We start from the raw sequence: 18,687 nt of genomic DNA on the forward strand, positions 1-18,687 counted from the left end.
GTTTGTTATTGTCATGTTAAAGGTTGTGGAAAAGGTTGAGTCTTGTTTTGACGTTGTTCTTAACGAGGATGTTACCAATGACAAAGTAAGCAACTCCTTAACAAATATTGATTTTCACCAATTTTTTTCTTCAGGGTATCTTGTTTTTGTTAATTCGTATATAAACTTGCAGGTATTGTCTTGGCCTAGACACACACACATACTTAGGCTGGTTTCATCCTCCTAGTTACTATGACTTTGTTCATGTATATAATTATGCAGCGCCAAGTTCTATAATATGGAGTATTGTGCTTAAATTGCTATCATTTGATTCATGCACCTCCAATGTTCTAGATGAATCCACACATATTCAGTTGAGCTTTAGTTGGTTTTTGGTGTAAAGCTTACCTAGATTAACTAAACATGTTTCTCTACACAAGCCAAAAGACCACTTGACTGCTCTCACATTTGAGGTATCTGTTAGCTTTCAATTATAATTATAGTTTGATTTATTTTTGTTCCAAAAGAAAGAGAGTCATTATTAATTATAGGTCCATTGAGAAGTAAATTAGCATAAATATCTAGAGCTAGTGCTACTGCATTAGTGTTCTCATTAGCCCTATTACAATGTCTCCATATGTAATGACTATATTGTTACCTTCATATTCAAATATTAACCATCCACCCAGGTACACATATTTCAATAAGTATTTTGTAATTGTTATAGGTTACCATATAAATATGTGGTTTTGAGTAACTTTTATCGAATATTTGATAGAAAATTTCAATTAATAAGAAAAATAATAAGAATATTGGAATGTGTAACTTGTAAAGATGAAATTATTATTCAGTATAACATTTTAACATATATAAAGGTGATGAAGCTAAAAAATGGCGATGTAAGTGCAGGAGTAGAATCAATGGAGATAAACAGGAAACAACAAAAAGTGACAGTAACTAGTTATGTAGAACCAAACAAGGTCCTAAAGAAGGCCAAGTCAACAGGGAAGAAGGTTGGGATATGGCCTTAAGTGTCTTACAACATGGTGGTAAATCCTTATACCCTTATACGGTTCATGATAAGAAGACTTTTCCAAGATACATGAGGAGAATGGACAACTCTGCCACCATTGGAACAGTGACAACTTTTGAAGATCCATACACCACCATGTTCAAAGTGATGAAAACCCAAATGCATGTTCTATCATATAGCACTAAATTGTGGAAACAAATTATTATAACAAAAATAAATTAAAAAAATGGTGCTTTTCTGTTTTTCACACAACATTATATATTTTCAAGTTTTAAATATAGTTTGCTTTTGTTTTTGTTATATGGTGTGTAGTTATGTGAAGAAACGTTCTTGTGATTCTTTGTTTTTCTTAATTTTTTTTGCTTCGATGAATATACTGAACTGTACTTAGTGGTAATTTTGCAGCGTGTTGTTTTGATTAACGTTTGATTGTTACTTGTTTAAGGAGGTAATCTTAGTTTTTTGCAGGTCAATATGAAAATTGAATTTGTATGCAGTGCTAGAGGTGCAAGTAGACTTTGCATTCAACCATGGAATTACAAATTTGCATTTTTGAGAAATACAACCTCTGTGTATGAACTAGTTTTTGTATTTCTCATTAAAGTTAATTGAGTGACTATTAGTAAAATTAATTTTGAATGAAAATAATTTTGTAAAATTGATTTTAAATATAATTGATGTTGAAATATATATTTAAAAGGACTTAAGTAATACTTTTAACATAATGCATGTGAAGTGTTTGATTTTAAGTTGGATGTGCATGTTTTATGTTGTGTAAGTAAATTAAATTGAGTAAATGAAGAAAACAAATGATTTAATGCATGTATAACACATAATGTTCAAACTATAAATATGAACAAATCATTTTTTTTAACCTCGTTTTAATGCTTTACAAGAATAATGTTTGGTTAACTATAGTTATGTATCAAACATCACTGCTTTAGTTTCAACAACTAAAAGTAATAAATATTAATTTTATTAATGGTAGGATTAAAACAATTTTTTAAGAAAATCCACGTTTTTTCAGTAATGGTCTCTTCATCATGAAATAATTTTTTAAATAAAAATCGTTGGAAGTAATGGAAGTTTGGAAACCGTCGAAAAAACTAGGATTTGAAAACTTTCGAAAATACCAAATGTTTGAAACTGTTAGAAATACTAGGGGTTTGGAAACTGTCAGGAAATACCAGGGACTTGGAAACTCCTAGGAAATACTAGGGGTTTGAAAACTCCCAGGAAATACCAGGGGTTTGAAAACCCCCAGGAAATACCAGGGGTTCTAAGAATCGTCAGAAAGTAATGGTCATTCCAGGGGTTAGTAAAAACCGTCGGTAATCTGTTAACGACGCTGGATCTACTAGGGGAAAATCAAGCTGCGGATAACGCACTTAATGGGGGGTTAAAACCGTCAGAAACGCTAAATATAATCCCTGTTAAAAATATTTTTTCTTGTAGTTTATGTAAATCTGTAAAGTTAACTATGCTAAGACTCTTTAATTTGATTCTTTTTAATTATTCAATACTCTTTACCTATAAATGTTTTAAAAATTATTTTCATATAACATTTTTTTTAATTTCATAATTACAATTTTAAACTGTTTTTTATTTATTTATTATTAATTATTTTACTTTCAGTTATTTATATTGTTTGTTTAAATTAATTATATCTGTACGTGTGAAATTTTGAATGTTTTTGTTTAATATTTCAAATTACAAAGGTTCCAAACTACATATTAAGAAACTAAAAAGCAAAAGACAATCAACAAACACTATAAATCAACAAACACTATAAGAAAATCATGAAATAGAAACCAATTTTTAGATACCAAAATTTTAGAAACTAAACAAAAATTTGGTTTCTATATTAATTTCTATTATTGTTAAATAGTTTCTAAATTGGTATCTAATTAGAAACCAAGGTTTTTGCTACCAAATTTAGAAACTAAATAATTGGTAGTTAAAACCTTTGTTGCTAAATGAATACAAATTTAGAAACTATTTAACAATAATAGAAACTAATTTAGAAACCATAAAATAGTCTCTAATTTAGTTACTATTACAACTAATTATTTTGATCTCTAAAAATTGATTTTTATTTCATGATTTTCTTGTAGTGAAATAACTAGAACAAATGGTTGCAAAATACATATTTTTGCATCCTTGTTTGAAATGAGAGATTTACTGATTGTAATATGTATTTTTTTTAAGGATATGTTGTTTAGACATAGAATTTTAAAAGAAATTAAAATTTAAAATTTTTTTGAGAATAATTTAATTATGTAAAAGTAAAATTTTAATATTATTTCCTCTTTCATATCTTTGTTTCTTTTGTCATTTATATAATTTTTTTATTGGTTGACATATTTTTCATATTAAAATTTTTTATTTGTCACCACTGAAATTATTTTCTTTGTTAATATAAGTTAGTGTTATTTCGTAGGTAATATTAGTTAGGGTGTTTTTTTTTGTCAATATCGGTGATGTAATAGTGTTTTTAATTCATTTATCTATAATGTAACTCAAAATTATTTTTAAAACAACATTAATCAGAGTTGTTTTTACTAATGTTGATAGGATCAATTTTCGATTTATGCTAGCCATAAATCTTTATTAATATCAATGAAACTATTTTTCAGTAAATCAGATTTTTTAGTCAACGTAGATAAAAATTATTTTTTAATTGATATGGAAGAAATTATTTACATTGATGTATGTCAAGAATATCTTTTCAAAGTTTTTTCCACAAATGTAAGTGAGATTCTCTTTTAGAAGATATAGGCTATATCTTTTTGGTTAAGAGTGCAATAATTAATCTTTTTTATTGATGCTTGCATGAATTATTTGTTGATAAACTTCAGAAGATTTATTTGGGATAATTTGTGTTAATAATAACTGAAATACTCTATCCAAATAATAAAAATTCAATAAATTTTTTTTTATCCAAATAAAACATTAAAATTTTAAATAATTTGAAATATAAAAATTTAAATTAATGCATTTTTATTTTTTTAAAAATTATAAACTTTTTATCCGAGCACATGGTAAGAGTAGGAGTAGAAATATGAATAGGAGTAAGAATAAGAGTTGAGTTGTGAGTTTGATTAAATTACTTTGGTTAGCACATGAGAAAAAGCAATAGTAAGAGAATCTTTAATGCATTGGTCTTATCAAAGTCTTATATTTACATCTTCTAAAAAAATTCTTCTATAAAATGTGTACGTCATTATGTGAATCTTAAATTCAAGACTTCAATTTTGTATAAAATTATGGTGTTAAGATTTTTTTAAGTTATATTAAAATACAAATAAAAAGTATTAAAATGTAAGTTTTATACGACCTTATCAAAGTAAAATTTAAAAAATATATTAAAAATAATATGTCATGATAAATTTATTTAAAATTCAAACCCGCTCAAATTCACTACAAGATGATATGAAATATAAACCAATTCTAAAGACAAAAAATAATTAGTTGTTATAGTAATTAAATTAGAAATCATTTTAAAAACTAAAAAAATTTTGGTTTTTAAATTAGTTTTTATTATTGTTAAATAATTTCTAAATTAATATCTAATTAGCTACAAAGGTTTTAACTAGATATCAATTTCTTTCAATACCTTTCCATTCTTTGAAATACCATAATTATTCTTAATAATTTTGGTTAATTCCGAAATATAGATTTCCTAAGTAAAATGTGTTTCTAGAAAATCCCAAAGGTAAAAAAACATTCTATAATATCTTTTCTAAAATAATTTTTTTTTAATTTCTGGAATATTCCAAAAATATTCTGGAAAAATAATTTGAAAATTATTTTTAAAATAGGTAAAATGGTCTTTTCCAAAAGTGATGAGGTGCAGGAAGCCATTTGTTGTGGTGCAGGGAGAATCACCCCAATATGTGGGGGCCTTCTCACCACCTGTTTGGAAAAACGTTGGACACATTAGTTTGGGCCAGAGATTTTGATTTTGTCACCATCATTTTTATATATGCACCATATGTTTTACAAAAGACTAGGCTCATCCGGCTGGCCTAACGTTTCTATTATATACCACCTGTCTTTGGCAGTTTCTTCCTGCATCCCATATTTTTCTTTCTGCACCCACAAGGTTGCGCAAAGACAAAAGTGCTCCTATATAAATTGTACATTTATTTTTATTTTTTTATTCTGGATTATGATATCCGGTAAGACGCTTTCATTTATACGCCGGACAAATTTATTTTTAAAAAACGTTTAGGCTAGTTCGTTTAGCTCAATGTTTATTTGCACCCCATTTTTTCACGCATACCATCTCACTAATGTTTTTTCTATGAAAAGAAAAATATATATAACTTTTGACACTAAATGTTAACTATTCGTATGACCACAAACTCTGATATTTAATAAAAATAAGTCTATGTTGTAGTTATTTTTTCTGTATGTGATGGCTTGGAAAAGTTTTCTTTGTGGTTGTAGAGTTCTGTGATAATGCAAGGAATCAAAACAAAACTTCCAAACTTAAAAAAATTCCTACGACGACAGAACCAAAAGTTGCATATTATCACAAAAACCTATCTTAATTATTGTTAAATAAGAGATTTTTACTTGCATGATTTTATCTTTTAATTATTAAAACATATAAATTTTAAAAATAATTATAATAGATAAGTCATTTCATGTTCACAATTTTAATTAAAATTTGATTATATTGAAGTTGTGTTATTTGACGTGATTTCAATTTAAATACACGTAATAAAATCTTGGTACAGATACCAATTTAAAAATAAAATTATAAATTTTATTAATAATATAAATTATTTAAATATTAATAATATTTTTAATATTTAAAATAATATCTAATTTAATCAATATAAAAATTAATTATTTTTTGTCTTTAAATTTAATATTTATTCAATGTTTTTTAAGTGTTCTAGAAATATTTTCATGATTATTATATGGTATTTTAATTTATTTTTTATGAGTTTAAATGTGACACATTATTTTAAAATGATTTTATAATTTTTATTCTAATACAAGAGTTTTATAAGATATACACTCTATTTCACATTTTTTTTATTATTTACGAAAAGATATATTTTCAAAAATATATATTTATTCTTATAAATAAGAGTCTTGATTTTAATGTCATGTTAACATACTTTAATGAGAAGTTTTATAAAACCAATGATAATATATTTAACTTCTACCATGGAGATGTCCTAATAAAAGAGTCTTACAAAACTCAGAGCACCCTCTATTATAGGAGTCATACCGATATAAATTTAATACATGAGTTTTATAAAACGTCTGCATTTAGAGTATGTTTACACGACGGTAAATTTACTGCATAAATAATAATAAATTTGTTTATAATAAATTTATATAGAAATATTTATAATAAGAAATTTGTTAGTTTAGAGTATAAATAACATATTATTAAATAAGATCTTATAAAAGTAATGTGATAAATATAAAAAGTAGATTAAAAATCTATATTATGATCTGCAATGAAGATGTTCTCATATTTGTAATGTTTTGGTTAGTGTTGTTAATGGTTTCTAGACAAAGAAACTATTTTTTTTATTCATGTGACTCAAGGTCTTATTTAAGACTCGTAATCTTATTTAAAACTTAGTATCTTAAATTTTATATTATGTCACTATTTTAATAGGAAAATTTATAATACCTTAAATTTATAACTCCAACCCTACAAAACAGAATACCTTAATAATAAATAAATGAAGTTTATATTGTAATAATATTACTATCATGGATGTCACATTAATTATAAGTTCAAATTAATTATGTTTATCACAATTTATTAGAAATATGCAACTATTATTATTTTTCTTTGTATTTCATTAATATTAACTAAATAATTAATCATGTTGTTATTTCTAATTTTACAAATTTTTCTTAGTTGATACATTAATTTTACTAAAACAATCAATTTAATTTTCAATTTTAAGCTAACTTTTCCGTTTTTAACTTCTTTTACAACTTTTAGCTATCTTTTCAGCTATATTTATTAATTATAAGTTTTAATATAGATATTAATTATAAGACATATTTGATGTATCATTATTAAATTTATTTACTATATTAATTAAATGTATTTACATATTAATTAAATGTATTTACTATATTAATTAAATGTATTTACTATATTAATTAAATGTATTTATTATAGTGTGTAATAGTATTGAATTTAATAAATAGTTTTATTAATAGTTATTATAACTATTTATTACAATACGATAAAAAATGTAAAATATCTAATATAAATATCAAAGATCATAAATATTTTTTATTCTTATTGTTAAATATATTTTTAAAGGCTCAAATCTATTTTAAATTTTTTGAATGTGCAATGCAATTTTTACCCTTATAAAAGAATTTGATATATACAACATGATAACACGGTTTATATCTTACAAAGGAAACTTTTATATATATATATAACAACATAACATGCTTTAAATCTTAGAATTAAAAGCTTTGTTACGTCCTTTTAATTATTTGTGATCTCTCCTACCGTATCTCTTACAACTCTTACGGTAAGTAAAAAAATTATTAAAAAATTAATTTTAGAGAAAAAAAATATAAAATTATTATAGTAATTAAATTATATATTACATACTATTTAAAATATTTTTTTTTCATAAATTTTATAAACTAGTTTCTAAATTAGTATTTATTAGTTACCGATGTTATAGCTATATTTTAAATTTTGGTAATTATTAAAAGTTATTAAATAAAAATTAATTTTAGAAAAAAAAATTAGTTGCTATATATTGACTAAATGAGATACTATTTAGTATCTAATTTAGTTAACATATAACAACTAATTATTTTTTTCTCTAAAATTGATTTCTATTTAATGATTTTCTTGTAGTGTAATTAGATACTAATTAAAAAATTTATTAATAATAAAAAATATTTTAAATATTAATAATTTTTTTAATTTTTAAAATAATATATGATTTAATCAATATTAACTAATTATTTTTTATCTTTAAAATTAATTTTTATATAATACTAAAATGTCTTCTTTGTATCTTAGCACAAAACATAATTTTTTGGTCATAACAGGAAATATGATAGGAATTAGGTGTTTGGGTGGTTCACACCACTATTGCTATTTAACTTTAGGGTTTTTTTTTATGCAGATTCGTAATTATGTGTAATAGGATTAGAGAATTTCTTAAATGCTCTACATTTGTTCATTAATTGATTTTTTCTGATAAAAAAATCTTAATTAAATAATTTATTTACATACATGTAGCATATGTTAACATTAAACAAAAATTTCTTAATTTAACAAGATATACTTATATATTAAATATTTACTAATGTGTGTTTCATTAAAACATTTTATAAATATTCTTACATTTTATTAAGTATATATGTCTAATGTGTTTAATAATTACGAATATTTTTTTCTATTTTTCTATAATGTATGCATGAAAGTTTATTATTTTCGAAACTAAGCAAAGATAATGTATGAGTGAACTTCCATGTGATGTGAAAAAAATTGGTCCAAATGAGGGTAGGAGTCCTGAATGGAGTAAGGATTTTGGTCTTTTTCTTAAATAAGGTTGCTAATACTTACACAACTTTAGGGTGAAGGGAATTGTTGGTCTTAGATGCAGGGTTAGTTAAGAATCAATCGCATGTAAAAGATAAACACCAAATATTAGATAATTCAGTATTGTCAACACACAAATGGCACCAAATTAATGAAAATATTAAAATAAATAAAGTTTTCCACTTCTAACTCTTTCAATGGCTCCCCCTTGGAGAATACAATGTACAAGGGGTTATTTCAACCAGTCTTCACCATCAGAAGATGCAATTTCAGGTTACATTCTCCACACTTTATCATGCAGATAACGGCAACTGGAACCATGGCCACAACCCCTTGAAGTTTTATAGTATTTGCATGATTTCTGAATTTTCCTTTTCACTCCCTCTGGGTTAAGCACACGTGCTCGTTTATAATCTTGGAAATTATGATTCTGCATGTCTGGCTCACTAATGCCACCATATTTTCTAACAAGGTTTCTATAGTAATTGATATCTTTCACTGGAATGTGCACATGAGGTGCAGTTGTTGTTGCCACTGAGTGAGTCATGGTTGTTGTGTGAGCAGATACAGGCCCAGACAAAGGAAAAAGTGGAGTTGCAGTTACATGATTATCATGTGCATATGCCAGCAATGAAATAGATGGAATTTCACATATTTCAGGGGTGAGGGCCAACAGTGAATTTGATGGAGTTAATTGTCTTGCACTCACAGTTCTTGAGGGTGTACTCATCCCAGTGGTGGTAGTTGAATATTCTTCCATTATTTTCCTAATCATTATTGAGTCATTAGCTATTTCAAGGAGAAAATCAACATCAATCACAACGATTCCTTCCTCGATGCTTTTTAAGATGGCAGATAAAACAGCACCAATAGAAGCTGCAACGAAATTTTCCTCCGAAGATGTTGCTGGTGGAATGTATTGCTGTGTGTTTTGTGTCTGCAGTTTGGAGAGAGAGTCTCCATGTTCTGTGACAGAAACATCAGGTTTAATACCTGTTACTGTTACTGATTCATATTCCTCAATGGGAATAAGAGGAGTAAGACTATCCTCGTAGCATTCATTCTCCACGTTAAATGAAACAAAAGGGCTACACAAACACGAAAAGAATGAACTAAATTTAGTTTGAAATGTATATAAAATTCCACAAACTCTCTCAGTAAAACAATTCTTTCTCAATAAATATGACATTTTACCTTGGAGGAATAGCAGAAATACAAGGTTGATATGGTTCAGACACTCTCATTTCTTTTAGCATCTCATCATATTTCTCCACACTTTGTTCACCAGCTGCAACTCTCCAACAACTATTCAAAACGAACTATATATCCAAAATAAATAAATTAATGAACATGATCAAATAAAACAAAACTAAACCAGTTATAAGCAATATAAAATTTCTTTTGGTTGCTCGTTTTCCTTCTAATTGTACTTCAAAACACTATTTTTTTTCAGGTGCATGCATATTTATAATTTCTTATGCCCTAAACATATATTTAATTCCTATAACAATTGTGTATCGAAAAACTGAAAAGAGATAATTTCAACTACAGTGACAGAGTATATTAAATCATCTGAATATAATAAAAGAAAGTGTGCATGAAAGGGAAATTTGATGAAGATTCTACATCTTTCAAAGAAATCTCCAAGATCTCATTACCGAAGGAGGGCATTCCCATTTAATGTAAGAAAATGCTGAGTTTGATTGATTCTGGAAATGATATCCTTCAAATCCAGGTGGCAAATCATCATATTCAAGGGTTGAAGGGCATGTGGACACTGTCTTTCCTTGAAAATCAGCTTCAGATTTGTTTCCAATTTTTGAAGGACAATCCTCGGATGTGAAATTTTTTTCCTGTTAAGTAAGGTCAACCTAATGTATAAGCTTTAAAAAAAGGCTGAAAAGGTTTACTTAAGTGTAAAAACATTAAGCATAACAGTATCATTTATCCAAGTATATATAATGTTTAGTATTTTCAGTTTATTCATTATTTTTGCTTATTAAAAACAAAAACACTATCATTTGACATAAATATGATCTGATATTGCATATATATTAGAAAATTGCTTTGCAACAAAGTTCATGAGAATAATGCAAAATAGTTTAATGCATTCACTATTTCTTGTTTAGGATTGAATTTGCAAAATTTCACAAATTTAATTACTCAGGATGGCTTTGCTACAATCACTCTACAGTGAAGTTAAAACCTTAAACTTGTTAATCTGTAAAGTCAACTGTGCTAAGACTCTTTAATTTCAGTTATTTTAAAGAATTATGTTTAAGTTTATTGATTTATTCACTTTTGTTTATGTTCTTTTAAGAAAATATAGTTGAATACTTTTAGTTATATCTTTTCAACAATATTTTTGTTCAGAAGTTTTGAGCGAAATGCAAGCTTAGTTTCACAGGTCATTAACATGTTGATAGTAACTTTTGTCTTTTTTTTTACCATGAAAATATCTCTTGTGAATTTTTTTATTTATTTAGTAATCTTTTCCTTTAAATGTTTAAAAATTATTTTCATATAACATTTTTTTAATTTCATATTTATAATTTTAAACTCATTTTTAATGTTTTTTATTATAACTGTGAGTTATCCAAAACAATTTCAAAATGGGATTGAGCCAACTTTCGCTTCGACGCTTTGCAGCTATTCTTAATTGTGACATGATGGATTCTCCCTTTGTTTACTTGGGTTTGCCAGTTGGCGGGTGCCACAAGTGTAGTGACTTTTGGAATGGGGTGTTAGAGAAAGTTCAGGCTAGACTTAGCAGGTGGAAAGGCAAGTGCTTGTCGTTGGCATGAAGAATATGTTTGATCAAGTCGGTTCTCTCTGCTATCCCTTTATTCTTCATGTCCTTATTCAAATTGTGTTCCGGGGTGGCAAATAAGTTGGTTAGGATTCAAAGGAATTTTCTTTGGGGATGAGGCGTTGAAGGAAGGAAGATCGTGTGAGCTTCTTGGAAAAAGGTTTGTAAGCCTCGTGAATCTGGGGGATTGGGTATAAATGATTTAAAGGTGTTTAATTTAGCGTTGTTGGGTAAGTGGATTTGGAGGTTGGGTTCGGATAAGGGTGGCTCTGGAAGGAGATCCTCGTTTCCAAATATGGTGGTTGGAGAAGTTTGAGAGAGGGTGGAAAATGTCGTAGGAGCTCCCTTTGGTGGAAAGATTTAAAAGAGGTGTGAGCTTCGGAGGGGTGGGGAAGAAGTTTTGAAGATGCTTTCAAGTGGAAAGTTGGTGATGGAAATGATATCTTCTTTTGAGAAGATAGCTAGCTTGGGCGTGATGCGTTGAAGAGAGTATTTCCGAGATTGTTTTCCCTGTGTTCAGTTAAAGATGCAAAGGTGGCTGAGCTTGGGTATTGGTCTACAGGCGGGTGGGTTTGGCATTTAGCCTGGGGTAGAATGTTTTTCGAATGGGAGAAACCTTTAGTGGATCAACTGCGTCAGGCTTTAGCTGTGGTTAGGTTGAATTCGGGAGAGGAGGATAGGTGGGTTTGGAAGGGTGAGGGTCTTTAGACGTTTTCAGTCAGCTCTGCTTATTCTCTTATCAGGTGGATTCCTCTTCGGTCTTCGGAAAGCTGTGGAGTTGTAAAGCTGTGCTTCTGCTTTAGTTACTGTTTGGAGGGTGTTGGAGAATAAGATTGCTACTAGGGCAAATTTGGAAAGGAGAGGGGTGTTGGTGGAAAGATCTTTGTGCTGTTTGTGTGGGAAGGAGGAAAAGTCTTATCGTCATCTGTTTTTCGAATACAGTTTTGCTTGGCAGGTCCGGTGCTTATGCTTTAAGTGGCTAGGAGTGTCGTTTGTGTCTCACAACGATCCTCCGTCAAACTTTGTTCAGTTTAGGATGAGTCTGACTTCTGAATCAGGTAATAACGTGTGGAGCACTATCTGGGTTGGGGTGGTGGGGGAAATTTGGAATCAAAGGAACTTTATCGTTTTTAACAGGGGTGTGACTGATGCATTAGAAGTGTGTGCTTTGATGCAAGCGAAAGTGTGGTCTTGGATTTCTGGAAAATCACGTTCTGCCTCTTTTCCTTTTTCCAGCTGGTGTTTGGAACCTTTGGAATGTATGAGAATGGTCGCTCGATGCATTTTTTAGTTGCTTTCTGGTCTTTAGTTTCGGGTAGTGATCTGGTTAGCAAGTTTGGTAACTTTTATTAAATGCTAAATTTTGTTTCCATTGTATAAGGATTGAACCACCCTGAAGTGATTCACATTTATTTAATTTTTTGCTATTGCCGATAAAAAAAATATTAGTAAAAAATATTTTTTTTGTTTAATTGTAATATGAGATAGCATTCTCAACATGTCATTACTTTTATATATATATATATATATATATATATATATATATATATAATTATATAATTATTATGCTACACCAGGTTATTCTCCGATCACCATGTATATATAGTATTTCAAATCCATGGTATTATTTCTTGTTTGTCATGATCACATATCTCAATAATATGTAGTATGGGAAAATCATTAAATATAAATAAATTTTAAACACAAAAAATAATTAGTTATTATATTAATTAAATTAGATATTATTTTAGAGGTTAGAAAAATTATTAATATTTAAAATAGTTTTGACTTTTAATAAAATTTATAAACTATTTTTTTAAATTAATATTTAATTAACTATCAATGTTTTCACTACAAGAAAATTATGAAATAAAAATTAATTTAAAAAAAAAAATTAATTGCTATATTGACTAAATCAGAAATCATTTTAAAATTAAAAAAAATAGTTTCTAAATTAATTTTTATTATTATTTTAAAATAAAATTTAATTTTTAAATTAATTTCTATTGTTGAATTAAATGATGCAGCATGTAACATTTATATAAAACAGTTAATTGTACTTAACAAAACAAATGATTTTATTTTATTTTTTTATCGGCAAACAACAACAAAGCATCATGATAGGTGCAAATTTCACCTTAGATCAGTAGTTCCAAAATTCCGTAGAAAGTAAATATACAACATGGAATGATCCCATACCTCACTAAAGAGGTCTCTTACCAAAGAGAATCACATCGATTATATTTAATCGATGTGAAATGTCCATGTCCTGTTAGACACTTATAGAGATCTCTCAAGAGAATCAAGTTAATTAATTATGTTCTTAACGAAAGTACATACGTCCAACTTTTTACGTTGGTTCAACCATGAATTAACTTGAACTCATCCTCTTTCTACGTTTTCTCATACAACGTGACAACGAGGATTCTGGAATGTATATCATCTCAAACTAACCAACGTTTGGATGTTTATGTAGCAGTGAAACAGTCCACGAATCCAAATGATTGGTACTCATTTGCTCACCAATTTAGAAGAATACAATTTTTAAGTTTAAGTTGAAGTTTCATCAATTAAGGAGATGATACTAACATGGAAGGTTATTGGTGCATTTATGAATTCAGAAAAAAAAATAAAATTTCATAAATATAAAATTTAACAATGTCATTTTTATTTGACGTTACACTTTTTGTTTTTTCCAGCTTTAACTTAATCACATATCAGTGTTTCTTCCAAACTGCAAAGGGGATTAGAATTACATGTTCAAGTGAAGAGGGGATTTTGTTTATCTTAACTGACAGATAGCAGACGAATTTGAAAGAAATTGAAGCAGATCAGAGCAAAAGCAGCAGAAAGTAAATGAAAAGCATAAAGAAGACGACGTTTTATACCTGAGAAAGATGAAATCCAGGAGACCACGAAACCGTTTTCGATTTCCTTGCACGCTGCATGTCTCCGATTTTCTTCTATCAAGTGAAGAAGAGAAAATGGAAGTGAGGGAAGAGATGCTTGAAAATTGAAATGAATGAGCAATGAGAAGGAGAAATCTGACAAATGAAAACCCTTAAAGAAAATAGTGTTGCGTTTGGTTTTGGAAGCGGAAGAGAAGAGTTGATAAAGACGCGAAAGATGGGGTTAAAGTGAACGTATAAATACAAAGCACAAGCGGTGACTTGCGTTACTTTGGTGTTGGTGACGATGCGTATCACATGTAGCATAAGAATTCTGATTATGTGTGAGACACATCAGAACATAGCAAAACAATTGACAGATAATGATAACGAGGTTTGAGGAAAATTAAAACTAAGTAGTGAGTTGCGTGGGTACAAAGCAGGTCAGTTTATTACAGTTTTTTCTCCATTTTTGTTTGTTCATTAAATGGGATTAATGACCTCATTTAATATGGTCATGAATTACTTTAAACACATTCTAGCTATATTTATTGAAATTAATATAGCTATATATTAATATTTTGATATTGTGTAAACTCTTTTGCCTTCTTAGTAATCTTTCATACTTTGTTTTATTTTTAAAGAAAAGGCTTGTCAAGCTCAAACAATAATGAATTATTCTCGATGCCTTAGCTCAATCAATATGAGAAACAATAATTCTAGTGTACACAATTCGAAAATTTTACTATTAGATACTTCACTGATTACGTGATTGGATATTCTACGCATGACGTGATCAAAATTGAGTCTTAGGAAATCAACGATTAATCTTCCCTTTAACACAATTAGCTTAATCAACGATACAAAATCTTATTTTAACATCGAACTTAACTTTGTGACCTACCATAATCCAAACCCAGAACTTAAAGACTTATTATGACCCTATAAATATACACTACATTCAAGACAAAGTACTTATCATTTAAAGTATTTATTGTTTTTCACCTCTTAAATACCGAGTTCTAATTTAGACATTGAAATACCTTTTAGAACATAAGTGACTAAATGAACAATAATAAAAATATTTTACAAGAAAAAAACTATTACACTTTAATTTCATCTATACTTTTTATAAGAAAAAGATTTCAAAAGCATGTGATATCTAATATTAACTCTTTATATTTTCTTATTATCCATAATCTCTATCTAATATTACCTCTATATATTTTCTTATTATCTAACAATATTTCAATAATAGTTAATATCTTTCACGACCCTACTCAAGTCAGTAGTTCTATTTTCATAATTAGGAATATTCTTAAATGTTAAGATAAAAAAAAAAGTAGAAATCATAACTATTTATACAAAATTTATTTGGCCAAAAGGCTAAATTTTTACCTCTTTTATTGTCCATGCAGATTAACCCTGTTTTACTGACTAATGTACCTCTGATTTCCATTATTACCTTCTATGCTTTTTTGAACATATAAGCCTTTCTTGTACAGGGAACATCTAGGTAGCTGAATGGTCATATAGTTTCGGAAAGTTGCTAACTCATTCCAATGCCATATATAGATAAGTATGTAATATTGTTTTATTCAGGTTGAGTGTACACCTGAGATGCATCAAGCTTCTACTTGTGAAGATCAATTTGTGAGAGTGTAACATGCTGCAGTGTATAAGAAATTAAATTTAATAATAATAAAGTATTTCATTAACTTGACAAACATAGTGGTATAATTATTTCATCCTATGACATAAATATTAATTTTGCTATACTGTGTTCTCCTCGCTTCTGTTAACTAAAATTCAGAAGTACAAAAAGGAATTTGAAGGATATTGAAGCATTTTGTGACTGCATCATGTTAGATATCTTGCATCGATGGTTGTTAGAAGCTCTAAGTAATACACCTTGAAAAATATTATTTTTCTCTCTCTTTGTACACATGCATTCTCTCTCCCTTTGTCATGGTATCATGAGTTGTGTCTGTATAATGTCATCCTCTTCTGATTCTTTTCTTTTGACTTTCTCGGTTTCCATGGCCACCATCACACCCCATTCGTTTACCACGTTTTTTTTATCAGCAAATAATAATAATAATAATAATGTGACTTGCTTTAAAGATGGTCTAATCCTCTTATAAAGTAAAAGAGACATGCATCTCAAGAAAACCTCGACTGCCTATCATATCACAACTAGCTAAAAATGACTTAAAATTCAAAGACCAACCCTACCACCCTATGATAACTATTAATTGAGTACGTACATACCAGGAGATCTAGGCACCAATCAGAAAACGAGAAACTCGCTGAAGGTACCTTTGACGAGATCAAAGACCAAACCTTAACCTGTGCAAAGGAGAAGATTTCAGAATAGTCTTTTTTTATCAGCAATAAATTTCAGAATAGTCTACCACTGCTCCATTGAATAAACAATTATTCTTATGCCTCCAAATCTCGCTTATCAACACAATCCAAATATTACCCAAAATAAGATTAACTGAAGTGATCGCATCAAGAATTTTAAACTGTGCACTTGAAATGTGATCCAGAAGAGAAAAGATTTACCGAACTCACTCCTAACCAAGCGTAATAAAAATTTCAAGTTAGTCAAACGACTCTGACTGGTGGAAGAGGCCCAAGGACAAGCCCAAGTGCAAGCCCAACAAAGAGAAGATTCGGGCCTACCACTAGAGCCATGGCCAAGAAGAATCAAGAAGATTGGAATACTGCTACTGATGGCAGGGAAACCTTCTAGTACATGTTTAAAATTCCATAACTCTAGTGTAGAGTATAATTTATTTTTGTGTTAAAATTAGATTAGGAATTTTACTTGTAATTTTCTTAGAGATAATTTTGGCACCTAATTACCAACCTAGATTAAATTAGGGTTTCTAAAACACCTAATTTAATCTAGGCCGGTCATGAGAAGGCCCATGGAGGAGGTAATAAGAAACGCTAATCACACCTCCCATGTGCTTCTCTTTTAGACGCCAATTTCAAAAGCTTTACATTTGAATTTAGATTTTTTCATTTGTATTTGGCTCTTCAAATTCCAGCCCTCCATTCCTATAAAAGGAGGTGCTTGGCTCATGAAATAGCAAGATTATTCTAAAGAAAATTGCTGCCAAAATTGTGCCAATTTTGCTCCTTGTCTCCTACCTCTCTAGGATAGACATTTTAATCTTCACTCTTCACCTTTACCAAGTGAGATGACCTCAACACTCACTCTCCACACCTAACACGCACCTTCAAGGAATCCACAACTCTACGTGAGTTCCTTTCTCATTCTCATTCATTGAAGCTTCCGCCACTCCTCCAAGAAATTGCAATTCGGATGAAGGCACTCTTCCATCAAGTGGTATCATGAGCCTAGGTTCTTCAAGAGCTAAGTGTGCCTTCTTCTTATTTTAATTTTGTGTTGTTCTTCATGATTTTGTGTTGTTCATCTTGTATCCTTGAATGTCTTGTTGTTTTTGCATTTTAATTTTGATTTAGATGTTGTTTGGATAAATCAAATCGGTGCAATGTGTTCAAATTGTTCTTGAGCTTCTAATTTCAATTTTGTGTAGGATTTCTTTGAGTTTTGGTGTTGCTGTTTTAATTTTGCTAGATTTGAGTCTTTCTTGCAATTTTAATCGGTTCATATTCTTGGGTTTGAGTCATTTTGATTTTTGAATCCATATATGTTTTGTCAAGTCATGTGCATCCTAAATTGTCATCACTTCTATGTAGTACTTTTCTTGATAATTTTGGTTCATTGGTTTTAATTTTGTGTCCAGATTTATAATTATGTGTTTGATCCTTTGATGCATTTTAATTTGTAGATTTGAGTTCATACTTGTGTGCTAGATCCACACAAGTTCCTATACATCAATTCTATTGTGTTTTTGAAGTTTCTTAAAATTGTTTTTAATTCCAGATTAGGCTTCCTCTGTTTTTGTTTAATTTGTGCTGGCTGTTTTTGTTTATAGAATTTAATTCCATTTATGAAAAATTTTGAAATTCTGAATCTCAACAGTTTGAGGTGTTAGAAAAAAGTAAAAAAATAAGTGAAGAAAAATTCAAAATAAAGAAAATGATAAATCAAATTCAAACAGTGTGCAATTCTGGCGCGAAAAAAACGGTGAAGTAGCATCAAATTTGAAAAATGTATCATAATTGATTGATGCACTCTTTTAGCATGATTCCAGCGCCAAAAGTTAGTTAAGATCTTGAGCTGTCTGTGGTTTAAAACTCAAATTCAAATTTGAAAGATTCAATTCAACATAAATTTTTTTAAGTCACGCATTTGATACCTCAAAATTCCAGTGCTATCATTTTGTTATGTACCTTATTTTAAGTCACGCATTTTAGTTTTATTAATCAAATTCTAGTGCCATTCATTAGGTTCAATTTGTGTGTTATCATTTTG

The 18,687-nt window shown here is 28.6% G+C and overlaps 1 protein-coding gene across 1 annotated transcript; it reads right to left on the reverse strand.

Annotated features, from left to right (window-relative positions):
- Positions 1 to 8,707: 8,707 nt before the first annotated feature.
- On the reverse strand, positions 8,708 to 14,394 carry LOC137809226 (zinc finger CCCH domain-containing protein 6). The gene is made up of 4 exons (XM_068610361.2): positions 14,274 to 14,394; positions 10,235 to 10,429; positions 9,771 to 9,895; positions 8,708 to 9,664 (listed from the first exon to the last, which is right to left on the reverse strand). The coding sequence occupies exons 1-4, from the start codon at positions 14,331 to 14,333 to the stop codon at positions 8,851 to 8,853; spliced, it is 1,194 nt and encodes a 397-aa protein (XP_068466462.1). The 5' UTR covers positions 14,334 to 14,394; the 3' UTR covers positions 8,708 to 8,850.
- Between the last annotated feature and the right edge of the window lie 4,293 nt (positions 14,395 to 18,687).

The sequence above is a fragment of the Phaseolus vulgaris genome, chromosome 2, assembly GCF_051622355.1.
Source record: "Phaseolus vulgaris cultivar YP4 chromosome 2, ASM5162235v1, whole genome shotgun sequence".
Classification (NCBI taxonomy): domain Eukaryota; kingdom Viridiplantae; phylum Streptophyta; class Magnoliopsida; order Fabales; family Fabaceae; genus Phaseolus; species Phaseolus vulgaris.

Excerpts from the sequence above, each read along its gene's own strand:
- LOC137809226 (XM_068610361.2), bottom strand. The coding sequence starts at position 14,333 with ATGCAGCGTGCAAGGAAATCGAAAACGGTTTCGTGGTCTCCTGGATTT. Across the intron at positions 10,430-14,273 it reads CTGGATTTCATCTTTCTCAG|GAAAAAAATTTCACATCCGA; the intron begins GTATAAAACGTC and ends CTTACTTAACAG. Across the intron at positions 9,896-10,234 it reads AATGGGAATGCCCTCCTTCG|TTCGTTTTGAATAGTTGTTG; the intron begins GTAATGAGATCT and ends TTGGATATATAG.